The sequence below is a fragment of the Populus trichocarpa genome, chromosome 12, assembly GCF_000002775.5.
Source record: "Populus trichocarpa isolate Nisqually-1 chromosome 12, P.trichocarpa_v4.1, whole genome shotgun sequence".
In the NCBI taxonomy this organism is placed as follows: Eukaryota; Viridiplantae; Streptophyta; class Magnoliopsida; order Malpighiales; family Salicaceae; genus Populus; species Populus trichocarpa.
The window spans coordinates 1,187,659-1,201,807 of record NC_037296.2 but is presented as its reverse complement, the minus strand read 5'-3'; the positions used below and the strand labels follow the sequence as shown (position 1 = coordinate 1,201,807).

The 14,149-nt window shown below is 35.0% G+C and overlaps 2 protein-coding genes across 5 annotated transcripts; both read left to right on the top strand.

The window, feature by feature from the left end:
* Nucleotides 1-1,711: 1,711 nt before the first annotated feature.
* Nucleotides 1,712-7,605, top strand: LOC7489825 (spermine synthase). 3 transcript variants are annotated; one of them, XM_002318350.4, is made up of 11 exons: nucleotides 1,712-1,938; nucleotides 3,012-3,232; nucleotides 3,348-3,392; nucleotides 3,886-3,962; nucleotides 4,122-4,244; nucleotides 4,932-5,036; nucleotides 5,115-5,187; nucleotides 5,335-5,406; nucleotides 5,764-5,959; nucleotides 6,320-6,449; nucleotides 7,148-7,605. In XM_002318350.4, exons 2-11 carry the CDS (start codon nucleotides 3,043-3,045, stop codon nucleotides 7,220-7,222), a joined length of 1,086 nt encoding a protein of 361 aa, XP_002318386.3. In that variant the 5' UTR covers nucleotides 1,712-1,938; nucleotides 3,012-3,042; the 3' UTR covers nucleotides 7,223-7,605. The 3 variants fall into 3 exon arrangements, with proteins under 3 accessions (XP_002318386.3, XP_024438636.1, XP_024438637.1); XM_024582868.2 differs by having other exon boundaries at nucleotides 1,731-1,938; nucleotides 2,993-3,232; XM_024582869.2 differs by lacking the exon at nucleotides 1,712-1,938 and adding an exon at nucleotides 2,578-2,602.
* A 916-nt stretch (nucleotides 7,606-8,521) lies between these two features.
* LOC7493188 (plastidial pyruvate kinase 4, chloroplastic) lies at nucleotides 8,522-12,277 on the top strand. Of its 2 annotated transcripts, XM_002318349.4 has the most exons (5): nucleotides 8,522-8,725; nucleotides 8,806-8,881; nucleotides 9,185-9,606; nucleotides 10,063-11,712; nucleotides 11,962-12,277. In XM_002318349.4, exons 2-5 carry the CDS (start codon nucleotides 8,816-8,818, stop codon nucleotides 12,098-12,100), a joined length of 2,277 nt encoding a protein of 758 aa, XP_002318385.3. In that variant the 5' UTR covers nucleotides 8,522-8,725; nucleotides 8,806-8,815; the 3' UTR covers nucleotides 12,101-12,277. The 2 variants fall into 2 exon arrangements, with proteins under 2 accessions (XP_002318385.3, XP_052301957.1); XM_052445997.1 differs by having other exon boundaries at nucleotides 8,522-8,881.
* Nucleotides 12,278-14,149: the final 1,872 nt, after the last annotated feature.

Here is a 14,149-nt window from a genome sequence, read left to right as displayed (position 1 = left end):
TTAAAATACAACAAATGGACAAATCAATTTCACTCACATGTAAAATGAAAAAAAACAAAAAAAAAACAACAAAAACATGCACAAAACAGTATTTTATAAAAATATTATTAAAATTAATGTAGAATCGATTCTCATTCACTCATGCATCATGAAAAGCCAATAAACTATGAAAAGGTTATTGTCATTGATTAATTTAAGTTCCCAACAAGGAAAAGGAGATCCCATATGAAAATAATATGCTATCCATCTGGGGCTGCGATTCAAGCTGTTTTAAATAAAAACTTGATTTTTTTTAAATTATTTTTTTATTATTTCTAAAACGTTTTGATATATTGGTATCAAAAATAAATTTTAAAAAAATAAAAAATATATTATTTTAATATATTTTTAAATAAAAAAACACTATAAAAAACATCTACTGTTATATTCTCAAACACCTTCTAAAAATACTAGAATAAGATGAGTTGTTCTTATGCTCCTATCAAAAAGCTTTTGATACGGTGTTAAAAAAGAGAGAAAAAAATAAATCATTCGATCTTTAATTATAGATAAAAGGATAATAATATGATAAATTATTTTTTTTATTGTTTTTATATCGTTTTAATGTGCTGATATAAAGATAAATTTTTAAAAAATAAAAAAATTTTAATTTAATATATTTTTAAGCAAAAAAATATTATAAAAAATAACAAGAACTAAAAAGATTAGAATGATGAGTTGTTCATATGCTCTTATCAAAAAGCTTTAGATATGTCGTTAAAAAAGAGGGAAAAAAATAAATCGTTCGATCTCCAATCATAGCTAAAAGGACAACAATATGATGAATTGTTCCTCTTTTTTTTTTTATTTTTGGTTCTCCTCAAAGTACTCTCCTTTATCATCATCTAATAGACTAACACCATATCACATATAATAATATGATTACGTCTTGTAGCATTAACAAAGTGATTCCACACTTCTGGTGTCAAGTTAAAGTGCAAGCTTTTCTGTCTGCTCAAAGCATACGCATGCTTGATATTTTTCTTGTGTGGATTGCTACAGCAAGATTGCATTTTCCACACTCTCTTTTGCGCAAAAATTGACCCGGGCATAGTTTATTTATTTATTTTATTAACGTGGATGTTTGAGTCAGTTTGTGCATATCTTGACTAATCCTACGAGCCTTGAAGTTAACAACAATGTAAGCCTTCAGTGGCCCTGAGGTTTGTGAGATTCAAACTGGTGACTTCTAGGGAGTAAATCTAGAGTCTGACCACTTGAACTACACCTCTTAGAGTTATCCCGGGCATAGTTATTTAACTTGATGTGTAGCAAGTTTCAAGTCATGTAATAGATAAATTAATTAAAAAAGTAAAAACAATATTGTTTAAATTGAGACAAACAGATCACAAGTCAATTTAATTAATTAATTTTTTTTACTAAAACTTGTTTAGTATTGTAGTAGTGATTGCTTTTTAGAGTATATTTTTACTTAAAAATGTATTAAAATAATATTTTTTATTTTTTAAAATTTATTTTTAATATTAATATATCAAAATAATTTGAAAAATTAAAAAAAATAGTTTAAAGTAAAAATAAAATATTTTTAAAATAAAAAAAAACAAATTATATATTTTTTGAATAATTTTTATACAAATGATGGGCTACAAACCAAGTCATGCACAGTTAAATTAACCATGGGCTTAGTTGTCCTGTGCGTTCAACCCTTCACAGACCCGTCTATATATGTACGAGGAGCTTGCAAGCTGAACACGACACGCCATTAAAGCCTGCAAAAGAGAGAATCAGAAGAAGAGAAAGACGAAAGGGAGACACTCTCTGCCTTTCTCTGTCATTTCCCTTCCACTTTTGTCTTCCTGATCAACACAAATTCAGCCTCATAGTATTATTAGCAACGATAATACACTCTCTCATTTCTCTCACTGACATTTACACCAGGCAAGAACCTTTCTTTCTCTCTCTCTTAAGTTTTTTTTTTCCATTCATTACTGTATTGTTTTATGATTTTTTTCTAGTTTTTTCATTTTTGGGTTTTTTTTTTCGAAGTGAATTAGTGAAGGTTTTTGCAACTTTACAGGCTTTGTTTCTTGTGCCATTTTTAGTAAAACCTAGCCTTTTCTTGTTTGTTTCTCGAGAAAAAAATGATTTCTTGTTCTTTTTTATTAATTTCTTCAGGAAAGAAAGAAAAGAACATAAAGAAAACTACTGTTGGTAGTAAAAAAATGTTAATATTATTCTTTTTTATTTTATTTTTTCTCGGGAACCAAACAGACCCTTTTTTGTTTATATTTTTTTGTTGCTGTCGTGCTTAATGAACAAGGTTGTAGTAGTTGAATTTGACTTTTATTTTGTATTTTTTTAAGAACCCAACTCATGATCTCATTCTTTTAGACATTTCTTGTTCCTTTTTTAATATTTTCTTAATAAATTATTTCTGTGCAGATAGTAATATTTAATTTTTCCTTTTCTTCTCAAGTTGTATCGCTTTGCATGCTGTGATATTGTTCAAAATGGAAATGAACTATTGCTTCTCGGATATTCAGAGAAATTAGCATTTGTTTCCGAATCAGAATCTTAATTATAGATTCTTGTATTTTATTTGGTACTAAATCAATCACTAATTTGGAAATTATTGATTATTATGACTCTTGTCCTGTGATCATTGTGGTGTTTATTCATTAATGATATTCATCGTCTTAAAAATTTTCTTTGGAGAATCCTTTTCAATCTTTACTTTGTGAAAATAATGTGGCTTTCCTTTCTGAGGATGGGTTTTGATTATTATATAAATTGATCTCCTTTTTACTTGCTTGGTACTGCATACAGTTTCATACAGTTCTTTTGGTAATCTTTACTCATCATGTTTTGAATGATTGAATTTGCAGGTGTCTGTGTTAAGTTTTGATTTTGCCATCATTGATTAACCACTATTATTAGTGTTGTTTTTGGTTTTTTACTTTTCCTTTGTGTTTTGTATTTACTGATTTTTCAGAATTCTGTGTGGTGTCTAGAGGCTGGAGCAGGAGAAGAAAAGGATAATCTATGGAGGGCGGCACAGGAAGAGGTTTGGAATGCCAGAAGACTATGGATGGGAAGGCGAATAATGGGAATGGTTCAGAGAAGGCTATTCCTTCTTGTTGCCTGAAGGCTAGGGCTTCTGCCCCTGAGCTTGACGCAAAATGCCATTCTACTGTTGTTTCTGGGTGGTTCTCGGAATCTCATCCTTGCGCTGGTATCTTTTATTTATTTTCTCTCCTTTTCCAGTTCCAGTTTTTTGTTTTCTTGTTATTTATTTGGGGATATTTTGGTTTAAATTGGTTGCTATTGATGACCCTCTTTTTTTGTAGGCAAAACTAGCAAAAAGGTTTACTTCAACAACCCCATGTGGCCTGGTATGTATCACTCCTCTTATGCATGTCCATTGAATGCAATAATGTCTTCACTTGTTGATCTTTTCTATGCTTATTTGGGTTGTGTTTTACCGATGACAGTAAATCACCTGCAACTTCATATTTTTGTATTGAATTCTGAAATTTGTGATGTGAATAGAAATCTCCCAATATCATTTTGTGACCCTTTTTATTGCTGAAATTAATTTTAAAACATTGCACAACAGAGAACCTTTGGGAAAAAAAAAATATTAGGAACAGAGAATGCCAGAGGTCCAACCTGCCGCATTTAGCTCCCACAACAGAGTTCTTTTTATGCTAACTTATATTTTCTTTTTATCTCCTGCAGAAAATGTTGCCTTATATTGACTATTTATCATCTATAAAATTTTTGCCCTTTTCATTATTTTCTTGCGATGAATAGAAATGGCTACTCTGTCTCTTTTTGAGTTGCTCACTGTATCCATGGTTTGTGTTTTTGGGTATCCATCTGCAGGAGAAGCACATACACTGGAAGTGAAAGAGGTTTTATACAAGGGAAAGTCAGAGTATCAAGAGGTCTTGGTTTTTGAGGTTCGGCCATCTCAACTCTATATACTTCACTGATTTTATGAAATCTCCTTGTTCTGTTGTTTGCCTCCCTCCCTCCTTGAGTGTGCGCTAATATGTCTACCTAGATTTGCTGCTTTGGTTTTTATATGATTTGGCTGATACAGAGTTGTTTGTTCGCAGTCAACATCATATGGGAAAGTGCTTGTTCTTGATGGTATTGTTCAATTGACTGAGAAAGATGAATGCGCATACCAGGAGATGATCGCCCATCTTCCCCTTTGTTCGATTCCATCTCCCAAAACTGTATGAAACAGTGCTATTTTTTTTCTGCTTTTCAATGATTTAGATGTGCTGAAGCTACTCTATCACCCTCTTGTATGTTAATTACTGTCCGGAGTAGTTATTTTTGCAACATATATGTTTTTTTTTATGCCAAGTGCCTGTTTGTTGGAACTTTAGGAGGAGATTTTGAAATGAAAGATGAAACAATTACTTCTCTTTTTTCTCACAGTCAACAAAATATTACAACTTCCATTCCAAAGAAAGAAATAAAGTTGCCTTTCATTCTGAAATCATAAAATAAAATAGCAAAAGCGTGAGAAAATGAGAGTAGAATGAAACTGGAGTTTAAGATAAGCTGGAGTCTTCAATCTGAAATTCATGAGATGGCATGCAATTGCCTTTCCTCTAACCTGATATGAATCCTGATAAGATGCCATTGTAGTTGTTTCGAAATAGTAATTTACCTGGCTTCAGTTCTTGTATTTCCTGTTTAGAACCTCATGGAAATGTTTTAGGTCTTCTGTCATCATACCTTGTTTCTCTGCCATCTATCTTTCTTTTGGTAACCTCACAGCCAAAATTTGACTGGTTGCATGGAAACAGCATCTAGTCGTTTCAAATTTTGTTCCTGGATGTCTTTTGAACTTTGTGTAATTAATTTCATTTTCATGTTTGGTTCACTCTCATTTCACGCAATTAATAATGCAGGTTTTGGTTGTTGGTGGTGGTGATGGTGGTGTTCTTAGGGAAATTTCTCGCCATAGTTCTGTGGAACATATTGATATTTGTGAAATAGATCAGATGGTTATAGATGTAAGTGCTGATTTGGTGAAACCCTTCTTGCATCACAAGTACCATTCTGCTCCGTCTAACTCCTTCAAAATACTGTAGGTGTCTAAGAAGTTTTTTCCACAATTGGCTGTTGGATTTGAGGATCCTCGGGTCCGACTTCATGTGGGTGATGGTATGCACAAACAATATTTTCATGTTCCTTTTTCTACACTTTGTCCCAGTTATATAAAGACTTCATTATTTGTGCATGAGTTTTCCTTGGGTTAATTGAAGTGAATTGAACTGATATTAGCTGATCTTGCTTCTGAAAACTTTACAGCTGTAGATTTTCTCCGGTCAACTCCTGAAGGGAAGTATGATGCTATTATTGTTGATTCCTCAGACCCTGTAGGTATGCTCTAGAATATGAATAATTGTTCTTTTTCTTTAGAGTTTATAACACCAGAAGGGAATGTGTGGCCTGTGACTGATTGAGGTAGAATCATGTTTCAGAACTACGGAACTGTGCAGATGAATGGATTTTGTGTGACTTCTGGTTTCTGGTTCAATATGCTTGAAAACTTTTGCTAGAAACTATCGTTTGGGTTTTAGATATAACTGTTTGGTTCTCAGTTCCCTAATCTGCTTCTATAGTTGAGAACTGAACTATTCGAAAACTTGGTTTCTGTGATCTTCAGAGAAACTTCCGTTGTTTTATGGTTTAATGCATTTAGGAATGTTGCTCATGGTATTCCTCTTCTTGATTAAGGTCCTGCTCAAGAGCTAGTAGAGAAGCCATTTTTCGAGACAATAGCTAGAGCATTAAGGCCTGGTGGTGTCCTCTGTAACATGGCAGAAAGTATGTGGCTTCATACACATCTTATTGAGGATATGATCTCTATTTGCCGTGAAACATTTAAGGGTTCTGTTCATTATGCCTGGGCAAGTGTTCCAACATATCCAAGGTAATGATGAGCTCTATTTATTGTCATACTTGCTTTTGCATTCTTCATCTCAAAAGTATTTTTCTGACAATTGTGGGACCGATGGATGCTTTAATCATGGCCATTTGAAGTATACAGCTCTGCAACCACACCCTTTGCTGTGATTAAGATGAAAACACAATGCTGAGTAACCTCACTTTGTGCTCATGAATTTGAGATTTTGGTTTTTGTTAATGTTAGTAAATGTTCTCCCTGATTTTTGTCATCACAGTTTTGCCATTGTTCAATAATTTATGAGGGAAATTCAAATGGGGTTTGGTGAAATAGGTTGCAGAGTATGAAATGATTCTTACCTGCTGTCTGTTGTTATCTGGCATGCAGTGGCCTGATCGGGTTTGTCCTATGCTCAACAGAGGGCCCGCCTGTTGAGTTCTTGAATCCTGTCAATCCTATTGAGAAGTTAGAAGGTGCTACCAAGTATAAAAGAGAACTCAAGTACTATAACTCTGAGGTAGTAGCTCCTTCTTCAAGTTTGATACTATGTTAATGCCATCTCCTTGTTTCTTTATATCGTGGAAACGAGATTCGTTCCTTGAAGAAATTCTTGTATAAAATCTCCAAAGATTAAGAAATATTATAGTAATGTTAATCCTATGAGCTCAATATAGTTACTCTGCTGACACAAACTGGCTAGATATGCCTCCACGAGACAGAGTTTTATGACTAGGTAGTATTCTGGTCAAATCTCTATTATCAAGCAAAGCAAAGACAGTTGAATTTTTTGTTTGCCAGTTTCTTAAAATAAAATAAAAAATATATAAAAGAGATGAAAACATGCATGGTTAAAAAAAATAAATTTATCTGTGATAAAATCTTGAATGAATTTCTGTATTTTTAAAACAAGTATACAAAAACATGTTTTTTTTATCCTTGTTATCTCCAAAGCTTTTATATAGTGCATGGAAGATAATAGGATTTTTTTGTTCGCTAGTGTCTTAAAATAAAAAATAAATATAAAAACATGTTTTAATAAAAAAAATAAATTTATATTAATGAGAAATCTTGAATGAATTTTGTATTTTTCGTTGTTTGCATCGTGGAAACGAGATTCTGTCATTGATATCCTTGTTGAACCAATGGTAACTGCATGTCATGGAGTTGAATATTGTTTAATAGAGCTGAATATTGTTTGTGACATTTTCTTGACAGGTTCACTCAGCTGCCTTTGCATTGCCAACATTTTTGAAGAAGGAGGTGAGCTTGCTCCAAGATCAAGGGAGGTGAGCTTCCTCAGCGATCCCCAGCAAAAGCACTGCTTCCACGTTTTGTAGTTATTGAGTGGCGTTGGCCATTGGATTTTTACGATAAGGTGGATTTCTCGTGAATGGGCAATAGATATCAAGTGATTAAAACTAGTATAAATGTAGATGCATGAGACATGTGAGAGCACTTGCTCAGCCTTAATAGTTTAGTGAGAATTTTATTCTAGCATATATCATCATGGTTTCTACACGTACTTGATTAGTACAAGACCTATCTTTAATAATTCCCTGATGCTGTGTTTTGTGGATAATGGTTGTCAACTGTTATCTGATTTTGTTGTGGACTGATGCCTTAATGCAAGCAAATCAGCTATTATTAATTCATAATTTTTGCTTTTAACGTTATCATCTAGATTCTAGCAGTGAGAGACTTGATGCTGAGGTTTTGGCTTGAGTAGCGAGTGACCTCTTACAATATTGTCTCATCTCAAATTTGACTGGACATGAATGGCTGGTTTCCTTGAGATTTATTTCTTGTATCTGAAACTGGTTGGAAGATAGCTTAATAATACCACAAAAAGAAGTGGATCTCAAAAGCCATTGGAAAGAAGAAGATGTGGCTGCTGATGCTCTAATAAGCTATATCAGCCGTCTCTTCTTCGAAAATCCCGTAAATCCTACTAGCATTTCACTCTCTGTTTTTTTATTTTCTTGTCATTTCTCCTGTATATATTCATAGTCGTTTCACGAAAGATTTGATTTTCACGAATAATCAAGTCCATTTTCGGGAAAGATGAGGATGGCTGGAATAGTATTAAAAGTGAGGGAGAATGTAATTAGTATCCGTTGTACAATGAAATTACCATATCAAAGATATAAAATTAATTTTAATAATATTAAAAGCAAGGCAAAACCTAGTTTAATATCTATCATGGAAGGAAATTAATCTATTACTATGTCAAAGATGTAAAGTTAATTTTAATAATAAATAGGATAAAATATAAATGAATATTAAGTTAATAATAAGACTAAACTTCTATTTGTTTTTATATTTTAAAAATGTATTTTTGTATTATTTTGATGTACTGATACAAAAAATAATTTTTAAAAATAAAAAATATTATTTTAATATATTTATAAATAAAATATATTTTAAAAAATAATTATTATCCCATTCTCAATTAAACTTTAAATCTAATCGTCGAACAAAATTAAAAACGTTAAAAGCTCTTCTTCTTCTTCTTCTTCTTTTTTTTAAAAAATTGCAATATAATGTAGCCTTATTACATGATTAGATTTAGGAAACAACAAACGTCAAAATTAAATCGGCAACTAAAGAAGTGGGCCCTACGAATCCCCATTTAGATTCTGCCACGTAATGTAGCTGGATCGAATCTAGCACACGCCCACCACACTCCTTTTTATATGCAGAAAATTCAGAGCTTCCTCTCAAACCAAAAACGCTGCCGCTCGTCTTCTTCTCTTCTGCTCTCTATTAATCCTCACCAATCTGTTATAAAGAAAGGTACCCTTTTCTACAAAGATCCTTACTTTTCTACAAGTTTCATTTCTTTTTCATTTTTTTTTGGCTGATATTGGAAAAAGGCATAGAAAGATGTCAGGTGTTAGTTCACTTTCAGCTAGTCTAGTCACAAATCCAACTTCAAGACTTCCTCATCATGTATGTAAATCTCTTAACTCCCTTTTGTTCTTTTTAGTGAATTTCATCTTTTAGTGTATATATATATATATATATTTTTTTTTTGTGGAAATTTGATTCTCTAATTGTTTATTAGTATTGCAAAAATTTATGAGCGATGCGCCTGTGCAATCTTGACTATTTGGGACCCACATAGAATATGTTCATGGGTTCTTGTTATGGCCTACAGGCACCCATGGCTAAGATTGCACCTTTTGGAGTTTTATTAGTGTTTATGGAATTTTGAATGGATGGATTATTCGAATTTCTTTTTTTGTTTTTCAGGCCATTCAATGTACTGAGTTCCTGGGGTTTGTGCCTAAGGGGAGGCCTATAAATGTGACTTTGAGTTGGAGGTTTCCTGTTAGAACACAAGTTGGTGTAATTCAGTTGTTTGGTTTACATAAGACGAAGTTGAAACTGAAAAGTTTTGCCTTTTCTGTTCCTAATGAGAATGATCAAGCTGGATTATGTGATTCGGGCACTTGCACTGGCGATGAAATGCCTGTTCCTTTCGAAAATGATGAGAATTTGAAGGGCCCAGATGAAGAAATTGTTTCTTCTGTTTTGGGTACAGAAGTGGATTCATTGCGGACTGTTGAGCATCTGGGCAGTAAAGGGAGTGTTGTTGAAAAGTTAAAGGCTGTTTACTTGCATGTACTGGCATCTGAACAATGGAATGCTTCTCAACTCAAATTGTGTCACAGGTACTTTTTTGTTGTTGTTTACAACGTTGGTTGTGTATTGTTGAGGTCATGTTATGGAAGACAATCAAATTAGCTTATACGGTGTTATGATATTCGACCATTACATAATGTTGTTTATAAGATCACAGGTAATTTTGATGATAATCTTGTAATAGAAATATCCATACGTGTCTATGTAGATATGTGTTGACAAGTGAAAGATTGTTTCATGCTCCTTTGTATGCATCATTACTCGAGCTGATATTCTAATAACATTCAGTAATTGAAATCTTTGGCTTCTTTCCTGCTTTAATTATGATACACGCAACTTTTAATTTTATTGCTTTATGAATTATCTTGGTTGTGCAAAAACTATGTGGTTAAACATGCTTGTTGACCTAGGCTCTCTGTCTTATCTTGAGCTTTATTTTTTCTGCTTCCTTCAATTTTCACCTTCTAATGCTTGGGTCCTTTCAGAAATTACTTGGATAGTGCAACAAACTTGATACATTATCTGGCTTTGAGGTGCCTTGACATTCAACAACTGAAAGAAGATCTCACTTTGCTCGGTCTCATGAATTTGGAGACTATCAATTTGCACGTTCTTTCAAGTCTTAATGCCAGTATTCGACTTTTGGAGGCCTTGAAATCAAATTCTTTGAACCCCAACGATAGTGTTAGTGAAGGAATTTTCACAGAGAAAAGATTAGACCCACAGAATGATGGAAAATTCACAATACAAGCAATGAGGAAGAAGGCATCCTCCAACAGTGAGTTCTTATTGGGCCGTCTACAAGATGGCAGAACTACTCACATCATGGTAACAGTTGGCCAAGAAGCTACCGAGAATGAAACATTTATCACTGATCTCATCAAGGCAGGTACTTCCATTATTCGCATCAATTGTGCTCATGGAAATCCTAGCATCTGGAGTGAGATAATCAAAAGAGTGAAAGAAAGTTCCCAGATGCTGGAAAAACCTTGTCGAATTCTCATGGATTTAGCAGGACCAAAGCTCCGAACAGGGAAGCTGAAGTCTGGTCCATCTGTAGTCAAAATATCTCCCAAGAAAAATGCTTCAGGAAATGTGGTATTCCCTGCTCAAGTTTGGTTGTCTCACAGAGAAGCAGGTACTCCTCCTACTCATTTGTCTCCGGATGCAGTCCTGTTCGTAGATGACCAACAATTTCTCAGTGAGCTTGAGATAGGTGACACTATAAGATTCAGTGATGCTAGAGGGAAGAAAAGGCTGCTTCGAATTTCTAAAAAAATTCATGTTTTCTCTGGTACTGGATGTGTGGCTGAGTGTACTAGGACTGCTTATGTTCAGTCCGGAACAGAACTCCACTTGAAGGGAAAGAAAAGGAGGTCACAACTTGGGAAAGTAGTGGATGTCCCAGCTATAGAGCCGTATATCAGACTGAGAGTTGGAGACTTGCTAGTCATTTCACGATGCAGCTCTTCCGAACTAGATGAAATGCATGTGTCTATGAGTGGCACTCATAAGATCACTTGCTCTTCTGGCTATCTGTTTGATTCAGTCACACCTGGTGAACCAATTGCTTTTGATGATGGAAAGATTTGGGGAGTCATAAAAGGAACAGATATATCTGAAATCATTGTCTCTATCACCCATGCTAGTCCAAAAGGCAGTAAACTTGGATCCGACAAATCCATTAATATCCCAGAGAGTAATATTCGGTTTGAAGGCCTGACATCAAAGGATCTTATGGATCTTGAATTTGTTGCTGCCCATGCTGATATTGTAGGTGTTTCTTTTGTTCGAGATATTCATGACATTGTTGTGCTCCGCCAAGAACTGGAGAAGCGCAAACTTCAAAACCTTGGGGTTATTTTGAAAATCGAGACAAAGAGTGGGTTTGAGAATTTGCCTCTTATGCTGTTGGAGGCAATGAAGTCCTCAAATCCTTTAGGGGTCATGATTGCTAGAGGAGATCTAGCCGTGGAGTGTGGATGGGAAATGTTGGCTGATATGCAAGAAGAAATTATTTCTCTTTGCGGTGCCGCCCATATACCAGTTGTTTGGGCAACTCAGGTCTTAGAGTCGCTTGTGAAGTCTGGTGTTCCTACCAGAGCTGAGATCACTGATGCAGCCCATGGAAGGAGGTAACTATCAACATTTCGACTTAAGTTTATTAGGCAGCAGACCCTTAAGTTTATATCAACATTTCGTTTCTTGCAGTCCATCCTGTCCCAAAGCCCTCTTATAATCTATGTAACCACATTAAGCCAGTAAAGTCAATAGTGATTAGATAACCTGTTCATGCTTTAAGATACTTACCAACAATCTTTCAGATTTATACACAGTTTTCTTAGAAGATTTTCTGATTCGATTTTTTCTCATCTCCATGGCAGGGTAAAATGTGTCATGTTAAACAAAGGGAAACACATTGTGAAAGCAGTTTCAACTTTAGATAACATCCTCCATTCGAAATCAGCAGAAAGGAAAGTAGACGTAAAGCCCGTTATACTCTCTAGCCACCATTTGCGTTAAAAAGTTTGTCTTTTCTAGTGGATATCTGTCTCTTTGATTTTGGAAAGCAGAAGAGGGGTTGGCATATCTAACCCTAATCTTGTAAATATTTCTAGTTAAAATAAAAATTTGGGGATTTGTCACTGTAGTTTGCTACTTTGTTAATTTATTATAGACAATGACGGTGTTTTTCTTTTCCTCCGTTATCCATGTGTGAAACAATGAGGTCTCTTAATGGAAAATTGATGAGTTGATCAGAAAGTAGAAATCCACTGCATTTTGAACTCCACAGTAATTGTTTCTAAAAGATCTACATAATGCAGGTCTTCCTCTCCCATTTTATACAAGAAAATGATGCAAGGATCTTGAATTAATAGCCAAATCACAAGTCTTTTCATGAATTGAAGGATAATCAGGAATTTCCTTTCAAGTCTAAAAGCTTGTTTGAGAGTTAGGTAGAGGTAAGTTACTTTGTTGGAAAGTAGATATTTCAGACACAAACAATGCAAGCTCAAAAGAGCAAAGGAAGACTCAGCCATAGTTTTGGATAGCAATTACACTGGATGCAACTGTTTAATTCCAAGAAGAAGTGTTCCTATCAGAAAGGAGGATCGTCACATTGTAAAACAAATTCAGCCATGGTTTTGGTGTATCATAGTGTATTGATTTCAGCAGCATATAAAACGCATACCTTTGTTTTTTTCTCCTTGTCATCCGCTGTTTGGAAGCTCAATCTTTGACTTGCAGAAACAGAGATTTCATGTCAGAAGATGGCCCGTGCTCAGTTAAAGGCACTATTGGACTACCTGAAGCATCAATGTCGCTTTCTTTGGTTTCTGGAGTTGTAGGAGCCATTTTTACAGGAGCAGTTGATGACGACGTGACAGCTATCAGGTTTCGAGAAAGCGCTGATTGTGCTTCTTCAACCACTGGTTTGACCATGTATCTCAATCGGTGAACCATCCTCAAAAACACTGCAAACCACAACATCACATCTGTTTTTGTTTGCAAGGACAGTGCCGAAACTGTTGGGAAAACTAGGGACAACTAACCGGATTAATTCAGCGGAATACAATTCACAATTCACAAGTCCCAATCCTTTTTCCCTCTTTGTGCAGTAAAAACAGAATCAAACAATGAACAAATATAATGCAAATAATCACACAAATCAACACCAAGATTTTTACGTGGAAAACCCGATACGGGAAAAACCACGGGACCGGAGTCCACCTAAAAACTTCCACTATCACAAATAATGGGTTCACAATTGTTCTTCCTCAGATTCAACTAAGGGCTACAACATATATATCATCAAGAACAACTTATTCTCGGATTACAACAAGATTAAAGAAGAATTATTTGAGAAAACTCACAATACTGACAGCCCCGTTTTCTGTCAAAACGGCCAGCTTTCACACCACCAATCTTCGATCCAACCGTCCAGAATGAAGAGGAACGTGTCTAGAAGCTGCTGTCAAAATCTCAGCTCGATCCAACGGTGAACGAGCTGGAAATCGAAGAAAGAACGCAGGCTGCTCTGCTGCCTCTTCTTCTTTTCTTTCTCTCGGTTTTCTTCTCCTCTCTTCTCAAATTTTGCTACTGCCATCTACAGTAGCCGGACATTTAATTTTAAACCAAAGAGGCAGCCAGCTGCCTCCTTAATTAATGTGGTGGTCCCCCCATCACATGGTGCGGGACCACACAACAAATCTCCCCCTCACGCACCATGGGAGGAATTCGCCATACTGGCGATCAACATGTAAGCTTCAATTTAGGAAGCTCTGACAAGCCTGCCTCCCCTCTGCAAAACTCAAACTTCTCTCTCGGTAGAGGTTTGGTCATCATGTCTGACACGTTGTTATCGGTATGAATCTTCTCAACAACAAATGACTTCATCTCCATAGCATCTCGAATCCATTGATATCTAACCTCAATGTGCTTTGACCGAGAGTGAAAAGTAGGATGCTTACTGAGATGGATTGCACTTTGACTATCACAGTGCAACACAAAGTTCTCTTGAACTAGGCCAAGTTCATGTAGGAACTTCTTCATCCATAACAACTCTTTGCC

What these genes read in the sequence shown, in the direction of transcription:
- LOC7493188 (XM_002318349.4), top strand. Translation starts at nt 8,816, where the DNA reads ATGTCAGGTGTTAGTTCACTTTCAGCTAGTCTAGTCACAAATCCAACT. An exon ending in CTTCAAGACTTCCTCATCAT is followed by an intron (nt 8,882 to 9,184) that starts GTATGTAAATCT and finishes TTTGTTTTTCAG; the next exon opens with GCCATTCAATGTACTGAGTT. An exon ending in CAACTCAAATTGTGTCACAG is followed by an intron (nt 9,607 to 10,062) that starts GTACTTTTTTGT and finishes GGGTCCTTTCAG; the next exon opens with AAATTACTTGGATAGTGCAA.
- LOC7489825 (XM_002318350.4), top strand. Translation starts at nt 3,043, where the DNA reads ATGGAGGGCGGCACAGGAAGAGGTTTGGAATGCCAGAAGACTATGGAT. An exon ending in GGAATCTCATCCTTGCGCTG is followed by an intron (nt 3,233 to 3,347) that starts GTATCTTTTATT and finishes CTTTTTTTGTAG; the next exon opens with GCAAAACTAGCAAAAAGGTT. An exon ending in AGTGTTCCAACATATCCAAG is followed by an intron (nt 5,960 to 6,319) that starts GTAATGATGAGC and finishes TCTGGCATGCAG; the next exon opens with TGGCCTGATCGGGTTTGTCC.